Source organism: Phyllosticta capitalensis (genome assembly GCF_038381095.1).
Source record: "Phyllosticta capitalensis strain CBS 128856 chromosome Unknown BKA78scaffold_6, whole genome shotgun sequence".
In the NCBI taxonomy this organism is placed as follows: Eukaryota; Fungi; Ascomycota; class Dothideomycetes; order Botryosphaeriales; family Phyllostictaceae; genus Phyllosticta; species Phyllosticta capitalensis.
In genome coordinates this window covers 1,775,967-1,796,949 of record NW_027117444.1, presented here as the reverse complement: position 1 = coordinate 1,796,949, position 20,983 = coordinate 1,775,967, and the positions used below count along the sequence as shown (strand labels likewise).

General features: G+C 55.5%; 9 protein-coding genes across 9 annotated transcripts; 4 read left to right on the top strand and 5 right to left on the bottom strand.

Annotated features, from left to right (window-relative positions):
* Positions 1–1,521: 1,521 nt before the first annotated feature.
* On the top strand, positions 1,522–3,444 carry BKA78DRAFT_253012 (uncharacterized protein; the record flags this gene model as incomplete). The annotated part of the gene is made up of 1 exon (XM_066884779.1): positions 1,522–3,444. The coding sequence occupies one exon, from the start codon at positions 1,522–1,524 to the stop codon at positions 3,442–3,444; it is 1,923 nt and encodes a 640-aa protein (XP_066743611.1).
* Positions 3,445–3,534: 90 nt separating this feature from the next.
* Positions 3,535–5,464, bottom strand: BKA78DRAFT_317199 (uncharacterized protein). The gene has a single exon (XM_066888689.1). The coding sequence runs from the start codon at positions 5,075–5,077 to the stop codon at positions 3,758–3,760; it is 1,320 nt and encodes a 439-aa protein (XP_066743610.1). The 5' UTR covers positions 5,078–5,464; the 3' UTR covers positions 3,535–3,757.
* A 395-nt stretch (positions 5,465–5,859) lies between these two features.
* On the top strand, positions 5,860–8,871 carry BKA78DRAFT_353802 (Spt20 family-domain-containing protein; the record flags this gene model as incomplete). Its single annotated transcript, XM_066891617.1, has 2 exons — positions 5,860–6,010; positions 6,059–8,871. The coding sequence occupies 2 exons, from the start codon at positions 5,860–5,862 to the stop codon at positions 8,869–8,871; spliced, it is 2,964 nt and encodes a 987-aa protein (XP_066743609.1).
* A 748-nt stretch (positions 8,872–9,619) lies between these two features.
* BKA78DRAFT_317195 (Alpha/Beta hydrolase protein) lies at positions 9,620–11,477 on the bottom strand. Its single transcript, XM_066888688.1, has 3 exons — positions 11,201–11,477; positions 10,665–11,095; positions 9,620–10,590 (listed from the first exon to the last, which is right to left on the bottom strand). The coding sequence occupies exons 1-3, from the start codon at positions 11,413–11,415 to the stop codon at positions 10,040–10,042; spliced, it is 1,197 nt and encodes a 398-aa protein (XP_066743608.1). The 5' UTR covers positions 11,416–11,477; the 3' UTR covers positions 9,620–10,039.
* A 629-nt stretch (positions 11,478–12,106) lies between these two features.
* On the bottom strand, positions 12,107–14,480 carry BKA78DRAFT_268711 (D-isomer specific 2-hydroxyacid dehydrogenase). Its single transcript, XM_066885495.1, has 3 exons — positions 14,030–14,480; positions 13,759–13,978; positions 12,107–13,714 (listed from the first exon to the last, which is right to left on the bottom strand). The coding sequence occupies exons 1-3, from the start codon at positions 14,303–14,305 to the stop codon at positions 12,372–12,374; spliced, it is 1,839 nt and encodes a 612-aa protein (XP_066743607.1). The 5' UTR covers positions 14,306–14,480; the 3' UTR covers positions 12,107–12,371.
* Positions 14,481–16,397, bottom strand: BKA78DRAFT_317192 (lactoylglutathione lyase-like protein). Its single transcript, XM_066888687.1, has 4 exons — positions 15,856–16,397; positions 15,340–15,805; positions 14,894–15,287; positions 14,481–14,839 (listed from the first exon to the last, which is right to left on the bottom strand). The coding sequence occupies exons 1-4, from the start codon at positions 15,993–15,995 to the stop codon at positions 14,775–14,777; spliced, it is 1,065 nt and encodes a 354-aa protein (XP_066743606.1). The 5' UTR covers positions 15,996–16,397; the 3' UTR covers positions 14,481–14,774.
* Positions 16,398–16,900: 503 nt separating this feature from the next.
* BKA78DRAFT_353798 (uncharacterized protein) lies at positions 16,901–17,618 on the top strand (the record flags this gene model as incomplete). The annotated part of the gene is made up of 2 exons (XM_066891616.1): positions 16,901–16,971; positions 17,024–17,618. 2 exons carry the CDS (start codon positions 16,901–16,903, stop codon positions 17,616–17,618), a joined length of 666 nt encoding a protein of 221 aa, XP_066743605.1.
* Positions 17,619–18,137: 519 nt separating this feature from the next.
* Positions 18,138–19,082, top strand: BKA78DRAFT_317186 (uncharacterized protein). Its single transcript, XM_066888686.1, has 2 exons — positions 18,138–18,656; positions 18,809–19,082. Exons 1-2 carry the CDS (start codon positions 18,333–18,335, stop codon positions 18,962–18,964), a joined length of 480 nt encoding a protein of 159 aa, XP_066743604.1. The 5' UTR covers positions 18,138–18,332; the 3' UTR covers positions 18,965–19,082.
* A 266-nt stretch (positions 19,083–19,348) lies between these two features.
* Positions 19,349–20,952, bottom strand: BKA78DRAFT_153799 (uncharacterized protein). Its single transcript, XM_066882991.1, has 2 exons — positions 20,318–20,952; positions 19,349–20,073 (listed from the first exon to the last, which is right to left on the bottom strand). Exons 1-2 carry the CDS (start codon positions 20,483–20,485, stop codon positions 19,468–19,470), a joined length of 774 nt encoding a protein of 257 aa, XP_066743603.1. The 5' UTR covers positions 20,486–20,952; the 3' UTR covers positions 19,349–19,467.
* Between the last annotated feature and the right edge of the window lie 31 nt (positions 20,953–20,983).

The window sequence follows — 20,983 nt, the reverse complement described above, 5'->3', positions numbered from 1 at the left end:
TTTCTCTGCTGGTGGTCGCCTCCAGTCTGTATAAGAAAACCACCCGACGTCGTGCATAGCGAGCATCGACCATCCATCTCGTCCACGGGAGAGCTCTCGCTTGCATCCCATGCATCACAACCAGCACACCCCTCCGTCCACCCTTTTCTGGCATGCAGTCGCTCGTGTCTCCTGTGTTGCATGCGGCGAGCACACAATTGCGATGTTCGCGCCGTGCGCAAGTCACTTCGAGTCGTGTTGTTGCACTGTGCGGCGCAGCAGCAGCAAAATGAATCGCGGCCAAGAAAAGCGGCCAAGAAAAGCAGTGGGCCGACGAGTCGTGGTGTTTGACTAAGGCGAACCACGACGGAACACGGGAGGCCCCTTTTGCCGATTTTTTTGGTCCTTGGCGTTTGCAAAAGAGCAGAGGATGTTGTGACTTTGGTGAAATTGCTCGGAGTGGTGAAGTATTGAGGAAGTGGTTGTGGTCGACCTTTGGTGATGGTGATTGCGAACCACCACCACCGTCAGTGAGCCATGGGGCCAGCCAACACAGCAACAGAGGTCTCACTGGAACAGGTGGGACGTGTTGAAGATCATCTTCGGAGCCATTTCCAGCGCGAGTCGTGAGAGACAACTTTACATGAAGGCATGGGCGCCGGCCCGCGTTCATTCCGTTCCGTGACGATGATGAAGTGGTGTTTGCACACTGATGGATTGCGGAAGCAGTAATCTCGCTGCTCGTGGTATCTGCTGCGGCGTCACTGAGAGCGGGATTGGGCGAGGGCCATGGAAAGAGCTGTGGTGAGTATAGGGACGGCGGGGAGGCTTCCGCTATGGTGATTGATGAATGCGGATGGATAGGTAGGTGGTAGGTGGTAAGTGAGTGGTATGGACTTGTGGTCTGGTCGTCTTGACCCTGGCATTCATCTCGCCGCGTAAGTCGTACGAGTATGAGTCGTTGCAAGGCGAGCCACTGAATTCCCTTGTGGATGAACTGTGTTGGCAGTGAGTTCAATATGTGCAAGTGTTTAGAGAGGGTATCTTGGAGGAGAGCATCTTCTTATGTGTATGCTGCCTCCTCGCCCTAACCACCAGGCCAGCATCCAGGCCAGCCAAATGGTGGGATCAGGGACAGGGAAGAGACGGCACAACGGGTGTGGAGCCGGGCAGTCACTTGCATGAACGACGCCACAGCAGCATACCCTGGCCCTGGGGCCACTATTATTGCGATGTTCACGCCGCAGCGGCCGGGTCTAAGTCGTGGGGAAATTCCAACTTCACTTCCCCCTTCCGGCCTACCCACGCGGTTCCCTTCCGTACATATACCTGCTTCCGTGTGGTAGGCGTCCGCTTTCCAAGGGGATTCCATACTTTTTCCCATATATCCACATTTCTCCATGTTGTATCTTTGATCTGTCTGTCTGCTTTTGGCGCAAACCCTAGTCACTCGTTTTATATCACGTCCTTCTTTCCTTTGTGAGTGGTCCCAGAACTCTGGGCACGAATGATCCTACTAAACAGTCCACAGTTACGGCAGTAATGCGCATCTCTACTGCGGCAAGTTTACTCGTCGGGTCCGCGGCGGCGGTGCCAATCCTCGATTCCATTTTGGATCCCATTACCAACAGCATCTGGACCGACGCTTCAAGTCTAATCGAGACGTCAATTGGTACTCTTGAAGGCGTTCTGGGAGACACACAGTCCTTCGACTATGTAGTCGTTGGAGGAGGAACCGCTGGCAACACTGTGGCCTACCGTCTGGCCGAAGCTGGGCACTCGGTAGCCGTTATCGAGACGGGAGGATCATTCGAGGTCGGCAAGCCGGTCGTCGGTCCCGCCCCATTGGGAGGCATCATTGGTATCGGGTCGAATCCGCTTGACTCCATCCCTACCGTCGATTATGTCTTCACAACCACACCACAACCAGGCGCAGCCGGGAGAGAGATGCATTACCCCCAGGGCAAATGCCTTGGCGGATCGAGCGCTCTGAACTTCATGATACATCACCGACCCACCAAGGGCTCTATGGACAAGTGGGCCGAAGCTGTTGGCGATGACAGCTACACGTTCGACTTGATGCTGCCGTACTTCAAGAAGAGCATGAACTTCACGCCGCCAAACACTTCGACGCGCCCCGCGAACGCCACGGCTCTGTACTCGGAGAGCGATTTTATCGAAAACAACGACAACGGCGCCATCCAAGTCACATACCCCAACTACTCGTGGTCGTGGCAGACGTATGCGGCCGGCGGACTCGAGGCGCTGGGCCTCAACATCACCGGAACCTACGACCAGGGCGAGCTCGACGGCATCCACTACGCGCAGCTGACGGTCAACCCCGAGACGCAGGCGCGCTCGACGTCGGCGGAGTGGATCTACAAGGCGCGCGATGGTAACCTGAAGGGCAAGCTTTCCGTCTTCCTCGCTACGCAGGCGACCAAGATTCTCTTTGACGACGACAAGAAGGCGTACGGCGTCGAGGTCCAGCCCGCCACGCCCGTCGATGGTCTCCTTCAGTACCAGATCAACGCGACCAAGGAGGTCATTTTGTCTGCTGGTGCCCTGCACTCGCCCCAGCTGCTCATGCTGTCGGGCATTGGCCCCGCCGAGCACCTCCAGGAGCACGGGATCGACGTCCTGGTCGACCGTCCCGGAGTTGGGCAAAACGTCTCGGACCACCTCATCTTCGGGCCCGCCTACGAAGTCACCATCGACACGCTCGACGCCGTGCTTGCGAACCCGGTCAAGCTGGCCGCCGTCGTCGCCGAATACGCCGCCAGCGCCACCGGTCCTCTGACCAACAACGTCGCCGAGATGCTGGCCTGGGAGCGCTTCCCCTCGTCGACCAACCTGTCGCAGTCGACCTGGGACCGCCTGAACGCATACCCCGAAGACTGGCCGCAAATCGAGTACTTCCCGGCGGCGGGCTACATTGGCGACTTCAACATCCCGTGGGCGCAGCAGCCCAAGGACGGCAAGCAGTACGCGTCGATGCTGGCGACGCTGCTGATGCCGCTGTCGCGCGGCAACGTGAGCCTGGCCAGCGCGACGGCCACCGACAAGCCCCTGTTCAACCCCATGTGGCTGACGGACCCCGGCGACCAGGAGATGGTCGTCGCCATCTACCGCCGCATGCGCGAGGTCATGAACACCGACATTGTCAAGAGCATCCGCGCCTCGGAGGACGAGTACTGGCCCGGCCCCGACGTCGACTCGTACGAGGAGATTCTGGAGAACTTGCAGACTTCGGTCATGGCCATCATGCACGCGTCGTGTACGTGCCGCATGGGCAAGCCGGAGGAGGAAACGGCTGTCGTTGATACCAAGGCGCGCGTCATTGGCGTTGAAAATCTGAGGGTTGTCGATGCCAGCATGTTTGCTTTCCTGCCCCCTGGTCATCCGTCAGCTCTCATTTACGCGCTTGCGGAGAAGATTTCGGAGGACATCATCAACGGTAGCTGAGTCGATGCGACGTGATTCTTTTTCTTTCTTGTATTATTACCTCCATCCACTGTTGTAGTTTCACATGACGAGGTTAGGCACGGCATACTAGTCGAAAATGTATAATTGATCCACGAAGTCATTTTCATGCTTATTTTTGTGATGTAGTCCTGGAGAATTCATCAGAGATTGACTTGGTCCCGCCTGATTGGCAGCACCTACAGCAAGTCTCGCTTTTCCATGGCGTCCCCAAGAACGACCATTCCTTCCCGTCTATCGACAGCTCCTTGTGCCTTTGTAGCACTCAAGCAAGCACCTACCACTCCATCCAACCCTACTCGATCTTGATTATCCATCCATCCCCCTCGACCACTCCTCTGGCGTCAACACCTCCCCACACAATGACCGTCTTGTCGTCGACGTTGGCACACGCAAAGTTTGCCCTCGGGCCTGGGTGTGCCTTGCCTTGGTGGGCGTGCTCCTCACTCGGCAGCACGATTTCGACATCTGACCACGCCGCAGCACCACTATCGAGTCCAACAGCGTCACGTGCACCGTCCTTGGCCGCGGCCAGCGACGCATTGTTCGAGGGAAGCTGGAAAGTGTGGAGGAGGGACGAGTTTGGAGGGTCCGGATTGGCAAAGGAAGTCGAGTCCACGTGTTCAGAAGAGGGTGATGCGCTAGGTTGTGCGAGGGATGGACTGGTCGTGTCGGTGTTGCTGGCGGCCTGGCCAAATAGGTAGAGCAGGTAGTGGCGGCCAAGACCAGTGGATATGGGGAGCAGTCCGGCACCTGAACGAGGCGTTGATGGGCTTTCGACGAGCGGGTTCGCTGGTACTTGGATAGTCGTCCATGTGGCCGATGCAATGCCGTTGTTTGCAGTGGATGCCAGGTCGTACACATGTACAGGCGACTGGAAGCGATCACCTCCTCCAACGGTATAAACCTTGTCTCCGACAACAGAAATCGCAGATGGAGGCGTGATTGGAGATAGCGTCTGATCAGCATGCAACTGCCAGCCGCCTGTGTTGATGTCAATGGTGCTGAGACTGGGCAGAGTGCGCAGGTCTGCCGCATCCGCCGGCTTGCTGAATCCCCCGTAGACAACGAGCTGGTCACCGCGCCAAAGCGCTGCACCGTGATGGAACTGAGAGTCTCTGGGACCGTCTGGCACCGGTATCCGGCTCCATCGTAAGGTCGTCGTGTCAAAGGTCCAGAGTTGCGGCGCTTCTCCAGCCAGGGAATTGCCTCGCTCGTCGCGGCCGCCCCAGATGATGATCTTGTTTCCTGCCACCACGGCGGAATGGCCAGCGCGAGGTGAAGGGACCAGAGACTCGTCAGTGCTGCCGATTGCGGGTATCGCGTGGTAATCGACACCGTCTGTGTGCTTGGCTCCGGGCAGCGATATCTGGTGCATTTCATTGCCAGCGAGGACCCCGTCTTGAGTGATGCCGCCAAATACGTAGGCTTTGCCGTCGATGACGTTGATACTGTGCCATTGGCGACGAATCAGCTCGCTAACTGCTATTCTCGTCAAAGTGGCCTTGAGCGGGACCGTGGGTTGGGCAATAGCATAGCCAGCGACGAGGCCGCCTTCAACGGTCGTGGAGATGACTTGCTCGGCGACTACTGCACCTGCTGCGATTTCGGCCATGGTTAATGCTTTTGATAGTGGAGATTGGGAATGGTGGATGAGGAGTTGGTCGAGCTCAGTCGTGGGCTTTATGGCGGATTGTCGTATGCTGCATTCCAGGGGGTTGACGTCATTGGTGCAACTTTGGGAAGGCGCTAGGACAGTGCCGACATCATCGTCCTAACCTGGAAATGTTTCTGACTTTTGATGCCTTTCATCTCTATCTTGTCTCAGACACCGTCTTGCAGGACAAAGACTACTTTTCTTGATGGAGTGAATGGTTCAAGGTATATCAGACCATGGAGTAGTCGGAAAGACGATGAGTATTCTTGGCTGTCGCCTTTGGGCTGTGACCCGGCCGTGATTCTCCATGATGACTGACGGTGATAGCAGTTGTTGGGGACGTTTGGTGTTGAGTCACAAAATACGGAGTACCTACTTTGGGCCGCCTTCCAAGCGCCAAGGCCGGGGCGGGTATTTGATCCGATGCCCCGACCGACCGCCTTGCACCGCTGCACGCTCATTCCTCCATGCGGTGATCCTCAAGCTACCTCACCATCAACACCATCCCCGTCCATCACATTATTTCGCCCTCATCGCCTTTGAAACTCCCCACGTCTTGGTCGCGTCTCCTCACGCTCTCTCCCCGCGCTTCTTTGATACCGATTGACCGACTGCCCATCGCAAGCGGATTATGTGAGCGGGACCACATCGCAACTCAACCACCATCTTTCCCACGCGACATAGTCGCGCAACTCTCCAACTTTTCGCAGACCGCCAACTGTTCTTTACCGTCAACCACCATGACAACCATGGGACCGATTCGCCCCAGCCAGGGACTTCGCCAGCGCCGCGAGTCAACGCGCCCTTCACAGCTTCGCAGCAGCACCCGCATCGCGCACAATGAGGCCGACGACATGGCTGCTGCGGGCAAGGTGCCAGAGAAGCCTCCAGGTATGCTATTCAAATACAATGCTTCCAACATGCGCTTACTAGTCTCAGTCTTTACCGAGGAGTACATCCTAAAAAAGTTCTTCGGCCACAAACCGTCTCTCAAACTCCATCTCTACGACCACTACTTTCGCTTCGAGCACCAGGACGGCAACTGGTCATACAACTCGCCCATGAAATCTGCGATAAACCATATCAGAGAGAGGACTGTGCCACACGAAATGGTCGATGAGATGAACAGGATGGGGGTGCCATGGTATGACGGGTGCTTGATAGTGAGAACGTACAACTACCGCTCAATGGGCAACAAGGCCCCGGCTCAAAGCTCCGCAAAGAAGGACAACGTGGTTCCTGGGTCTATTCATAACTGGAACGACCATCTCACTCCATCTCCATTCGTACCTTTTCCCTCTCAGTCTTCAAATTCTCCCAAAGACAAGCGGCCAAGCTCTTCGGGAAGCCAGCAAGGCAAAGAGAAGACAGAAGCGTTGCAGGGTGCTCGACAGGCTGGTACCAAAGGCCCTGTAGAGAACACACTCGTCCTGTTCCCGACAGAACTCTCAAAACAAGCCGAACGTCTAACCATGGCCACCACCCCAATGCCTGACTTAAGTCGGAGACAAGCACGGACAGCGCAGACTCCAATATCGGCACATCCGCCTACGCCCATCAATTCCATACCGCCAACACCTTCCATAGGGCGCCCTGCCAAACGGCAAAGAATGATTCTGGATGAGACCAATATCCACGACTTCGAGGCCGGCGTCATCAACAGCACTGCACCTGCGCTTTACCTGGAGCCAGCCCACAGCATGGGAGAGAGCCTGGATATCATCGAAGCTACAACACACCCGATGAACAAGAATCCGCCACCGGCGCTCAAGACCCGGAAACGTACGACGGCGGAACTGGCCGCAGATGAAGCCCAATTCAATGCAGATCAAAGCTTCATGCTCTTTGGTGACTCCTCGGGAGTAGGGGCAGGAGCTGCCCAGATGAATGGCGAGGGTGAAGGCCTTCGTGGTGGAGGGTCCACTTTTGACGTGCAGTTCTCCCGCTTTAGGGTTTTGGAAACCATCAAGATTGAACATGAGGAGGCTGAGAGGGCCAAGAAGGAAGAAGAAGCCCGGCAGGCCCAACTCAAGCGCGAACAGGCCGCCAACGAAGCGCGCATGAGAGAGAGGGAGGCTGCAAACCAGCAGCAAGCCGAACACAACAGGCTCATGGCCCAGCAGGAGCAACAGCGGCAGCAAGCTCTACAGCAAGAACAGATGCGCCGTGCTCAAGCCGCAGCTGCGCAAGCTTCTGGAAACATGATGGGATCACAACAACACCACATGCAAATGACCCAGCCTCAACAAAACTCCCCAATGGTCCGACATCAGACTCCCATGCAGGCTTCTCCAGTCATGAATGCGAATGCCGTCGCAACGCATGCCATGGGAGGAGTTCCAATGGCCCCTACATCATCGAGCCAGGCTGGCAGTCCACCACGCCCGTCTTCTGCTATTCAACATTCTGCTGGCACGCAGCACATGGCTCGCCAAATGTCACGCCAACAGAGCAGTCAACATCCAGGCAGCACTCATGGAACACCACAGATGGTACAAGGCACACCGCAACTGGGCCAAGCAGTCCCCGTCACTCGCCACATGACGCCTCAACCCGGCCGAGTAAATCAGCATGGCAGCCCCGTCGGCATGCAGGGAACGCCGATGATGATGAATACTCCGCAGATGCAGGTTTCGGGCATGTCGCAGGAGCAGCAAATGATCAGGCTCCAGCAAATGCGACGCCTGCAACAACAAAATGCAATGGCCAACGGATCGCCCCAAAACATGAGCCAGGAGCAGATGCAGATACTCCGGCAGCAGCATTTGGCCCAGGTGCAGGCCCAGAACCAAATGGCACAGCATCAACAAGGGTCAAATGTTGGGACTCCCCAACAATACAACGCCCAGTTGCAGCAGCAAATGCGCTCTCAAATGAGCCAGCTTGCCGGAGGCACACCCAACGGCGTCCAGCAGCGTCCACCTGGCCAAGGAAATCCGATGATGGGAAACACGAACAACGTCAACATGGCCAACATGACGCCCCAGCAACAGCAAGCGCTCCGCATGAAGCAACGCCGAGAACAAATGATCCTCCGCATGGTCCACGCTTTTGGCGGCTCACTGCCTCCGCAGATTCAGCACTTGATTCAGACCGGCGGAAACGAAGGCTTCATGAGAGCCTGGCAGCTTACTCTGCAGCACCAGGCTTCACAACAACAGAACCAAGGCCAGCAGCAGAATCCAAATCAACAGGGTGGCGTCGGCCAAGGAATGAACATGGGCGGTATGGGCAACATGGGCCAGATGGGCCAGATGAACATGGGCGGCATGAACATGGGAAACATGAACATGGGCACGGTCACGACAGGCACCGGCCAGAACGGTGCCACCCAGGCCAGTCAAATGCCCGTCGGCAACGGTGGCAACATGCACCAGATGGAAATGATGCGGCAGATGCAGATCCGACATCAACAGCAGCAAGCAGCCCAGGCCGTTGCAAATCAACAGCACGCGCAGCAGCAAGTCCAAAACGGCGGACAAGGCGGCGGACAAGGCGGCGGTCCTGGCGGCATGCCAGGCGGTGGAGACATGAACCAGCAGCAAGTTGCGCAGCAACAATACATGGCACGCTTGATCCGGCAGCAGCAGATCCTGTCGCAGCGCAATCAGATGCAGGCTCAGCAACAACAGCAGGGCCAGCAGCAGGGCGGCGTCCCGCAGCAGCAAATGATGGGCCAGATGAACGGCATGGGCGGCATGTGGCAGCAGGGCGGCGGGATGAGACCAGGACAGCCGGGCAGCATGGGCTAGCAGCACAGGCAGTCGCAACCAGGCATCGGTGGACCTGGCAATCTGTTCACCAGCAGCAGATCATGTCGCAGCAGCATTACCATGTGCCGGCGTGGCAGCAATCAGCACCCACACAACTACCATCGCCGCCGCCGACACCGACCTGAGTGAATCAGCATTGGAAGAGGCGTATTCGTGGTGGGCAGAGACACTCTTACACCCGAGCAGCAGGGCAAGAGTTTGTTCAATGAGGCAAAACATTGGACATATATTGGCATCATCGCTGGTGCTACTGCTGCTGCTGCTGGGGCATATTGTTTTGCATGGAGTTGGTGGTTATATACCCCTCCGCGATTGAATTATTTCCTTTTTTTCCTTTTCTCCTTTTGCGTTCTTCTCTTCTTTGGGCTTGGGTTTTGCTTTTTACTTCAATTGGTCTTTCTTGCTTCCCAGCTGCGAAAGCACAAGCACAACATAGGGTTCAGGGCCCAGGGCTACTGGGCTGGTGGGTTGGTTGGTTGGTTTACTAGGGACGTTCGGGGCTGGTTTACCTTTCATGTTCATTGAGACTCATTCTTTCAGTTCTTCGCGCTTGCATGTATGTATGAATGTATGCTTGTTGGCGGGGATGGGGGGGAAGTATCTATACAGGTGGGATAGGTCCTGTCAATTTGAGAGAGGACCAGGCGGGAGGACATAGGTAGGGAGGGGGGTTAGTGGGGTGGGAGGGGGAGAAGAATGAAATAAATGCAAAGATTCTTGCTCTCAATCCAACTCTGATCAGTCAATAGGTGGTCATGCTTCATGCTCCACTACTAGTCTCTTGAGAAGTGACAATGACGGAAGTGATGCCGAAAGTTTGGCAGTCGCAACTCTTCTGGACCCAAAGTTCGAATTTCAAGCTCAAAGAAGGACAAGCCGCTAGGAGCATTCATTTAGCACTCTTTTGTTGAAGTTGACATTTCTTTTGTCGCATACTGATGCTATCATCATGGCCATCTAGGCAGACTAGATTCTCCAGAGAGAAAAGTCGCAGCAAATGCTTCTGGCTCGGAAATGCGGCCGCCCTCAACGGCCGCTCTCGTATGCGCTCACACAAGGACAGACGACTCCAAGACCCTCTCTCATCCTCACCGTCCGCCGCTGACTTTCACATGCTTCCCTCGGAACGCCCAACAGGGCAGCGCCCTCACTTCCAGACCTGCGTCACAAAGTCGGTCACATCCTTCAACAACTCGTCCGGCTTCTCCATCGCCGCAAAATGACCTCCCCTCTCATGCTGCCTCCAAAACACCAAGTCGCCATTCGTCTGGACCCACGCCTTGGGCATGGCCATCAACTCGTACGGGAAAAAGCTGTACCCAAACGGCTTGTTCAGCCTAAACTTGGCATTGCCGTGCACGCCGCCGGGGATGGGGTTGGGGCCGTAGTGCTGGCGGTACGACCAGATGCTGGTGGGGAAGGAGTCGGTGAGCCAGTAGAGCGAGATGGACTCGAGAATGGCCGAGACGGGCGGGTCGGCGTCGGTCCAGGTCAGGAACTTCTCGCCGATCCAGGCGAGCAGGGCGATGGGGGAGGAGCTGAGGACGAGCCCGATGGTTGCGGGACGCGTGCCGTGCTCCATGGCGTAGGCGAAGCCGGTGCGTTGGAATTCGGCGCCGCGCTTGAGAGCGAAGGCTTCGAGCTCGTTGATGTCGCTGTCGCAGGCGGAGTCGGGCTTTTGCATGGGGCTGAAGTTGACTGTTGTGGCCAGCGAGTCAGCGTTGTGTCTACTGGCTTCGATACTGGGGGCTGGGTTCGTGTGGGGTACTTACGGTGGACAGCTTTACACGCCTCGTTCTCTGCTCCCATAATTCTGGCGATGAAGCTGCCAATGTCGCCGCCTTGGGTCACATAGCCCTTTTCAAAACCCAGCTCGCACATGAATTTGTGCATAATGCGTGCCTCATCCTGCATGGTCCAGTCTTTGTCCTTGGGCGGGTGTCCACTGAACGTGTACCCTGACAGCGACGGCACGATTACATGGAAGGGTAATTGGTCTGGCGCATACTGCGATTTGAGCAGCGAGAGAATCGGCAGAAATTCAAGAAACGAGCCAGGCCAGCCGTGGAAGAAGGCGACGGGAGCAGCAGATGGGTTTGTGGAAAAGAGCGCTACGAAATGGACTGAATGCTTGCGGCCATCGTCGTCGGTGACAGGCAGGGTGAAATGAGGGAAAGAGTTGATGTGAGCCTCGTGGGAGCGCCTAGTAATTGGTCAGAATGATTTCCTCTCTGAAGCGCCGTCGGTTGATCTCCTGATGTGCGGGGGAGGGGTATGAAGAAGTGGAGACGCTGTTTGTGTTACGCACCAGTCAAAGCTTTCCCACTCTTTCTTCGCACTCTCCAACCATGAGCGTGAGACGCCGAGTTTGCGGTCTTCAAACAGGTTCTCGTACGTCTCGGGGCCAATGGGTGAGAGCTTGACAAGCTGCTCGAGCTGATGCAGTTTCTCCTGTGGAATGTTGACCTTGAAAGGCGTGGGCTGGGTCTTGGCCGTGGATGGAATGGTGTCGTAGGAAGCCATGATGACCAATGTCCCTAGCTCTTGATTGGAGAATTGTTTTGCTTGATGAGGAGAATTTCTGGATTGGATTGAGAAGATGATGAGACATCAAGAGCGTGTGGAGAAATATATATGCAATTTCCTGATGAGTAATGGGGGCCTTCCCTCAGACGGTTAACTCCGGTCGTAGCCTAGTGGTGCTGTTCGTTTGCACATGGCGTTCAGGTTGTACCTGCCGTGATGTGCATCCTGTGACGTTATCAAAGCAGCGGGGATCCTGACCCACTAGTCCGAATTAGGCAATCACGTATAGGGCGAACGGCAAACTGGCTCTTGTTTGACCAGGAACCTCGGGATGCAAGCCACCAGACAAGCTCTTCGGATGAGGCGGTAACGAGCAATGCCTTCGGTCTACGCTTCGGTCTCAAATCTCGGTCGGCCGAAGGGTTGGCTTCTCTGCCCCGGGTTCCCACGACTTTTTTTTTTGAACGGAATACGGATCCTGCGCGTTCCTTCGGCTCATGAGAGCCGATCTGCACAACAGCTCAATTGAGCTGGTAGCAAACAATTTTTCCACCCATTGACTGGGATTTCAATGATTGGGTGAGTCACGACGCGAATTTCTAATGAAGAGGGGAAGTCATCAGTATGACAACACGAAGTCAGGTGATTGGGCGTTGACCTCCAAGCATCAATTTGTAATCGGCGAGGTCTAAGGCTCGAGCCGCTTGGAGCACATGCAAGGAGGCTTGCAGGCGAAGAAGGAGCTCCCGAAGTATCACGAGAGGGCTGAGAAACCTCAAGCAGTCATGTACGCCATAACTTTTTCTGCGTAATTGAAGCTGCCGAAAGCACTCAAGCTTCGAAGTTGATTCCAAGCCCAAGGATATGTATGTAGAACTGCGTTGCGCGGCGTCACTTTTTGTATCAAGTATCCTCCAACACCATCGTTGAGCCACAGCACATCCAACCAATCCCTACAAGCTGACAACACCCGCCTCCAAAACACCCTGCTCACCAATGAGACCACTCACAACATCCTCGCCAATCATGCGATCAATCCCCAAAATCATGAGTGCCTCATGCGAATCCTTGCCACTGGCCGCCTCCTCGTAGCTCTGCATGAGGGGTGCGACAGTCATGGAGCTAATGTTGACGCCCGCAGCGCCAAGGCGGTTGCCCACGAAGCCAATCTTGCCGCAGCTGTCGAAATTGCGGCAGATGAGGAGCGTGCCCTCGGGAACAAAGTTGGCCGTGAAGCGGTCTAACCGCGAGATGTACGGCGTGTTGGCCGACACGAAGCCCTGGATGACTTGCTCCGCGTGGAATGGACCGCCGTCTGCGTCAGAGCTGTTGCGAGGGCTCGCAGGGCTGAGCGGCGCCCCACCGATGCTGCCGCTTCGCGTGAAGCTGGGTCGAGGGTCACCGCCCCGAGAAGCGGACGTCGATCGTGAAGGACGCGCGCGCAGGGTGACGGAGCTGGCGTAGCCTTTTTCTTCGGCGTCTTCGCGAGAGCGTTGTTCGTTGACAAGGATGCCGCGCTCTTGAGCCACTAGTTCTGCGTTGACGATGTTGACGTTGAGACCCTCTGGAGAGCTGATTGGCGCCAGTAGACCCTTGATCAGCGCGGCGAAAAGTGGCTTGGTTGTGTTGAGCGTAGCGAGCTGGCCTTGGAGCGTCAAGTCAAAGGTCGTGCGGAAGTTGGTCGCGGCCGATCTGGCTTTGGGACTGTAATGCTGCGTGTATAGTGACCCCATGCGCTCTATCAGGTTGACGTATGGCTGGAGGGTACGGTATTCCTCGGGCAGAATCAGGGGTGCGTTAACGGCACTTCGAGGCAGATCGCCGGAGAGGATTGACACAACTTGCTGGCAGACATCTATCGAGACGTTCTCCTGGGCTTCGACCGTACTGGCTCCGAGATGGGGAGTCGCCACCACCTTTTGATGCGCAACCAGTCGAGAGGCGGAAGAATTTGGCTGCGGAGGCTCAGATGTAAAGACATCGATTCCAGCGCCTCCGATCTTGCCGGCCTCGAGCGCCTCAAGCAAGGCGTCTTCGTCAATGACTCCTCCTCGTGCAACGTTCAGAACTCTTGCAGTTGGCTTCATTTTGGCAAGCTCAGCTTTGCCAATCATTCCTTTGGTTGACGCGATCAACGGAGTATGAATGGTAAAAAAGTCGGCTGCAGTTAACAGATCATCGAGACTGTCCTTGAGCTCCACAGATGCTGCTGCGGCAAGTTGCGGGTTGGCATAAGGATCAAAGGCAATGACCCTCATCCCAAAGCCATTGGCAATGCGTGCAACCGTGAGACCGACTATCGCGTGTTAGATGTGAATAATAGTCAAATTGAATCCTCACCTTTTCCTGCTCCAACGATGGCGAGACATTTGCCTTTGACTTCAACGCCAACGAGTCGACTTCTTTCCCACTTGCCCTGCTTGACACTGGCATATGCATCGCCAATATTTCTTGCGACCGCCATGATCAATGCGATAGTGTGCTCCGCAGCAGCATTGATGTTGCCAACTGGACTGTTGACCACAATCACACCCAGCTGAGTGGCACTTTTGACGTCGACCTAGGTGCAAATCAGTCCAATCCCTAGTCGATACACAGTGGTACAAGTTACATTGTCAACGCCGACACCGGCTCTAGCAACAACTTTCAATTTCTTGGCCGCAGAGAGTAAATCTGCCGTCACTTTGGTTTCGGAGCGGACAATCAAGGCCTCGTAGTCATGTATGATGCTCTTGAGTTCGTCTGGCGACAAGCCTTTGCGCTCATGCACCTCGAATGCTTCTTTGAGCAAAGCGAGCCCATCCGGTGACACCTTTTCTGGAATCAGAACTTTTGGTCGGAGAGCGGAAGAGCCGTTGGAGCCGTTGCTGTGTGCTTGGGTCGGCATCTTGGGCTAGCAATGGAAATATCAGACTGCAATCAAAAATTCGGGAAGCTTTGGAAAAAGTTCGAACAAGTAGAGGAGACCTGTCTAGACTCAGGTATCCCGGATTCAAAGGTAGATCTGTCAGCTGAGAAAAGGCGTGCATCAAACTAAGGATGCGGGAGGAGGCGCACCCAAGCAGTCTTGCCCAATTGAGGGGGCCAGCTGTGTTCCCCGCTCCCGAGCCCCACGTCTTAGGTGTCGGCGACTGGTTGTCAGGTACATCGTAGCTCCGATGGCGCAGTCCAAACGTGTGCATGCATCATAGTCCTAATCACTAACGCACAAGAAGAGTGAAGACTCCCAGTCACTGCTCAGGTTTGAGAAAATCGCAGAGGCTGTGTGAAGTGTGGCGCAAATCAGTCGCATTGAAATTCGTGTGCAGGGGTTATACACTGGTCATGCCACCCCTACAGCTTTTTGTCCTAACGAGTTACCAGTTGGAGCGCTGTTTCAACTTCTCGTTCTGAACAATCTCGATCCAGTAGTTATCCGGGTCTGCCGCAAAAATTAGTACACTGCCATTGGCGAAAATCCAGAAGGAAAACTCACCAAGAACAAAAGCAATGTTCTTCATGCGGCCGTCGGTCAGCCTCTTCTTCCAGTTGACCCCCTTTTCTTCAAATCTCGAACAAGCAGCATCCAAGTCGTCGACTGTCATGCAAATGTGACCGAAGCCTTGCGGTTGGTCGTTGCCGTTGTGATACTTGAAGTTGGGGTCCGTCTCTGTGCCATAGTTCCACGTCAACTCGAGAAGGCCCTCGCGGTCGGCAATGGGGTTGACGCCATTAGCAGTCTGCTTGGGGGCATCCGGTCCATATCCCAGGAAGTAGAGGTTGAATTTGGCATCCTTGTTTTCCGAGATTCTGTGCAGCTTCATGCCCATGACGTCTTGGTAGAACTTGAGCGACTTTTCAGGGTCCTTGACGCGGATCATGGTGTGGTTCTGCTCCTCAATCAGCAGACGCCCGATTGCATACGAGCAGTGCTCAACTTACCATGCGATAAGTCTCCACGTCCGTCTCCTTGATGTTTTCCGTCGCCTCGACTGGGTTCTGCGAGATGAGCTCGACCCAGTAGCCATCAGGGTCCAGCGCAAAGGCAATGCTCCTCATGCGACCATCTGTGAGCTTCTTCTGGAACTTGTATCCAGCATCCTCCAGTCTTTGGCACGCAGCTTGGATGTTGTCGACCGAAACGCAAAGATGACCAAAGCCCTTGTATGGCTCCGTGTTGCCGTTGACAATCTTGTACTCGGGATCGCTCTCGGTGCCGTAGTTGTGGGTGAGCTCGACGATGCCCTCGCGGTCGGTCCAGTGGTTGGCATGGGAGGCGGCCTTGGGGCTGTCGTATGCGAGGAAATAGAGGTCGAACTTGGCATCGGGGTTCTTGATGGTGTTGATGAGCTTCATTCCGAGGAACTCGTAGAATTTGACCGATTGCTTGGGGTCTTTGACCCGAATCCTGCGATCAAGATTAGCATTGAGGGTAGCTAGAGCTCTCAGAGATCATACATGGAGTGATTCAACTTGTACTTGGCGGGATCGGTAGCCATTGTCGCAAAAGCTTTGATGAAGGCTGGTTTGGCGAATGCTGATTGAGGGTATCTGGGCTGCTTCAGAGTGCGGAGAAGGAAGCGGGGTGTTGACAGCATGGGCGAAGAGTGAAGTAAAAGAAAGAAGTTTGCGCGGATAGGTCAGCAAGACGGAGCTGTCCATGGCCTCTATGACGTGGGGCGCTGCCCCTCTTCAGCCGGACGGCCCATGCGCAAGGGAAGACGGGGACCGAAGGATAAAACCGAGGGAGATAGAATTGTCTTGGAGAGCATGTCGATGGATGGAAGAGGACTGGGATGCAGTAGATGGTGTTGAAATGATGAATTGAGATGCCATTGCAAATAAAATGCACCTTGAGGGAGAGCCACCAGTACACAGCAACTTGGCCAGGGAGAGGTTCAACGGCGCAGGAAGAACCTGGAAAAAATATACGCCAGGTCACGTTCTCTAAGCGAGCGGCTAATGGCGGCTACTGAAGCAGTCCTCATGTCGAACAAGTCATCTTGTCCTGTTGTTGTTGTCAATGCCGTTGGAGGCTGTTGTCAACCATGAGCCTGATCCCTGTGCCAATCATACAACACCCACTTACAGCTTGGCGACGTCTCCGACGTCTTCCTCACAACATTCCATCGCACTATCTTGATGCACTACATCAGCCACTCATCCTCGCCCAACACTCGCTGACGCCGCCACCTGCAAGCCCCTGGAAACCCCCGTCGATTCCGCCCCCTATCTGATCAAGAGACCTTGCGCAACCTCACCTCCGTCGCCGACTCTCGGAGCCATGTATGTCCAGAGCCCAATCGTCTTCTCCTCAGACTGGATGTGCATGTATTTTGTGCGACCTACCAACTTCAATTCTTGGTCTCGCTTCCAAGATCCTGCACGTGTCTGCTGACCTGGGGAAAAATAAGGACGGGTCCTGGTCGCCATCATTGTTCAGGCCGCGTGCTGACTCGACATGCCTCTTTCAGATCGCACCCGCCGGGGCTCTTTGCCCACCATGCTCAACGTAAAGAAGCTCAGCGATCTCTTGGCCAGCAATGTCGATCCAAACCTGTACCCTCGCATGTTGTGAGTGCCTCTACTGCCGAATCTAGAAGCCTATTCCTGACCGATGCCCCAGCGTCATGTCTCCCAACGGAACCTTGTTGGCCTATAGCAGGCCTGCCAACATCAAGGAACTCCGCGACCAAGCCGCATTGGTGTCAATGGCCTGGAAGGAACACGAGAACTCGATAAAATCCGAGTCGGAAAACCACGACCCATCAGCCGCATCACGTGCCTCTCTCGAGACCCTGACCATTGAATTCGACAATGGCAACCTAATCGTCCGCGCCATTCAACCGAAGCTGCTCTTGGTTCTCGTTGGCGGCGTGCCTCCAGGACGAAAGCAATCTTTCAAGGTCACGCCCGAAGTCCACGGAAGTCCTCGTTATCCCCCAGAGGCCTCAGACTCGTCTGGCAACAGACATGACAGAGTCGCCCCTCCCGTTTCGACAGATTCTCCCAATTCGTCCCAAGACCCCACCAGCATTGGATCTCCCGACGCTCCTTCTTCAGTATCCGTCGCAGAGAGCCACATGAGCCAGCGGGAAAAGGACACCAAGTTGGGACCGCTTTTCATCCAACGCAAAAAGGTCGACGCCATGACGAATTTCATTCGACAAGATTTTGATCGCAGAGGCTTCGTCATGCCTGACGACGTCGGATTCCCCTAATTGATGCTGAGACCAACTCTTTGGGCCCGTTGACGATGGATTGACGCTTGGAAACCCCTTTTCTTCTGTCTTCAAAATCGCTGGGCAAATTTCCGAGTGGCTTGGCTTTGAAAGCTACCTTGTAGGGCGTTCGGACTTGCTTTTCAATATCCCCATAGTCGTTGATTCCGGTCATCTTTTTCCTTGCACGTCTCGGTCGGCCTGCCTTGTGCAACCTGACGGCCACTTATTCCCTTCCTGCGCAAACATTGCGCTCGCTGTATATAGTACGTACAGTGGTGTTGCACCTGTCCAAAGCTGCTCACTGTAATCCAGCATTTGCAAAACCTCTCGAGGCTTTAGTTTCATAAGCGTTCTGATTGGCGTGGTCTGAGCGAACCCCCCGGCTGGGGTCTCGGTTATTTGTGTGCAGTCTGGGGTAACAAGAGCCTCGACTTGCCCTGTCCAGTTCAATAGTCACAATGACGTCACTTGCATCCCAGGGCATCCATCACCGTGCAGCCAGGAACCTCCTCGAAAACGCACACTTCGTCTGCACACTTTTCTTCCTGCACCGCTATCATACCACCAAATTTTCAATTCATTCAGGTATCGAGTTTCTATCTCTTATCGCAAATCACCTGCTAATTCCACAGCAGAACCTCACTTCTAAACACTCCCTCGATAAACTCAATTCCTCCTCGCCCCACCCCCACCTCACACAAACACACCACCATGCTTTCCATCCGCTCCTCCAGATTCATCACCTCGGCCACACGGCGCGTCGCTCCACTCCCCTCCCACCGAGCAGCCATCACTGTCCAACCGACCCACCGCACCCTTTCCTCGACCGCACGCAACCTCCTCCCGACCAAGGACGCCCAAGACAAAGACAGCCTCAACCCAACAAGCACGGAGTACAGCAAGAGCGGCGGCGACAACGCGGCCGCGCACACGCCCGACGCCGCCTTCAACCCGAACAAGACGAGCCCGGAGGAGGCTACCAAGACGGCGGAACGCGAGAGCGGGGAGGTAGGGTCATCCAAATCCGGTGCCAGCGTACGTGGTTTAGCTTTTTAGAGCTTGGGGAGTCCGTCCACGGCTGTGCGTCGGGGCGGGCCACACGACGTTGTGTTTTTCCTTTTTGGGGGAGTTTTGGTATATCTGTTTGGGGGGTGGGTTCTTGCTAACGAGACTCGATTGCGCTGCAGGACACCAATCCCCTCGACGCCAGCCCGGGCAACCCGGACATCAGCAAGCCGCGCGACCCCACCGAGGGAGGCGCGGAGAAGGGCGCGAGGAACGAGAGAGCGAGGACGAGCGGCGGCGGCAGCCCGAAGAAGGCTGGCGGTGGAAAGTCGGGTTGATACTTTTTGGTCTCATGAGGGTGAGACCTGGAGATGATTCCGGTTCGAAGAGTGTGCGAAGAAATCACTTCTTGACTATTTTGTGGGTGGAGAAGAAATTGATGAACAGATGATAATTTGCATACGCCGTTGTGTCTAGCTGCGCCTTGGCTGAGCGGCATATTTGTTTCCAGTCCGCCGTTCCATTGACGTGATTCATGTGCTGAGACAGACTACATGTACAATTGTTTTGTCCACTCCATTGCAGACCCCGTTCTGCACACATGCGAATGACCTACCAAGGCAGAATCTATCCGTTCGCCAACCCGACTCCACCAATAAACACCGAAATTCAAGAAATGAAGGGCAAGAAAGTGGGAAGAGAAAGACAAAAAAGAAGGGAAGAGAAATAAGTCACAACCAAACCATCCCACCCATACACCCACCTCCCGCCCTGCCTCAAAAGATACCGCCCACAACGCCTGTCCCATCCCACCTCCTCACACCCCTTCCCTCCATCCACCTCAATGCCTTCCCATATCCCCATGAACACCATGATACCCCGTATCATATCCAGTCGTTGCGTAGTCATCCAACATCCTGCCGGCCTCAGGGGCATCCCTCTTGCCCCTCCTCCCGCCAAACCTCCTGGCCCCCTCATCCTCGTCCTCGCTATCATCAAAATGGCTCTCCATATTGGCATCAAACGGATTGCTATTGCTGCGGGCATGCGCCAACCCGCCATCCAGCTGATGAATCGGCACCGCGTCGCGCTTGATCTCGTAGTCCAGCATCTGGTTGTAGCTGCCGCGCTGGGTGGCGCGCTTGAAGACGTGCAGGTCGAGCAGCAGCGCGGCGAGCGTGGCCAGCAGGCCGAAGAGCGCGAAGGCGAACAGCGCCTTGTAGACGCGGCACACCATGACGCCGTCGTCGTCGCCCCAGCGCTCGACGCTGCACGTGTGCCCCAGCGTGCTGCTGCTCCACCAGGCGAGTAGGCTGAAGCCGAGCAGCCAGAGGATGGAGAGGAGCCCGTTGATGGCGAGGTTGAGCCGCGGGTTTAGCCCGGAGAAGCAGTGCGCTAGGATGGTGAGGGAGAGGGAGAGCAGCGTCAGGATGGAGACGGCGGTGAGCTAAGGGGAGAGGGGGGTGTGTGTTAGCGTTCATTCTACTTGGGCTTTGCGATGACAAGCATAGGCGCTCCTCCTGCTCGTCCGTCTCTTTCTCCCATCACACACATCTCGATCTGCCATCCGATGGGTGCCGATTGCACAACAACATTCCTTCAGACCGCCACCGTCTGTTCTCAAAGCTCTTGTCGCAGGAGACAGAAAAGAAATAGCCAATCCACATCCCCAGAAAAATCAAAAGACTCACCACCATAAAAGTCCACGGCACATAGAAACCATCCCACGCCAACTGGCCAATGAAATAGGCCATGACGGCAACCACAACGGCCGACGACACCATCTGCGCGCTGCGTATCATGTGGAACGGCACCCGCGGGTACGCCGTAGGCTGCACCCTGTTCTTGCCGCGGGCCATGATAATGTAGGTTTGGCTTGTTGGTGTTGTTGGTGTGAGAGGGTTGGGTTTTGCTTTTGCGACAAATTTTGATCTTTTTTCTTCTCGGGAGGATCTGGAGGAAGGGCGTGGACGTGGACCCTGGCCGGTGGGATGGATGGATGGACGCGACGGGGGCGAGGGGGGACTGCGAGATGAGATGAGACGAAAACGCGCTGCGTCGTCTGCGAATGCTCGAGCAACAGCGAGCGAGCGCGAGCGTCGTAAACTATAGAAGAGCTGGACCAGCAGGCAAAAGGAATAACGTAGGCAAAGTAGGTAGGTAGGTAAATAGGTCCAAGTCGCACTCTAGCCTCGCAGGGTCCACCACCGTCTAAGTATTTGGCAGGCGAAATGGAGAGCCGAAAGGCTGCACTGGAGGTGCTTCAGCTGGGCAGCCCTGATGGTCCCCCTTTCCTCGCCCCCAATTTCGATAAGCCACTCGCTCGCAGCTAACCGGAGCCTCGTGCAACGCATGGT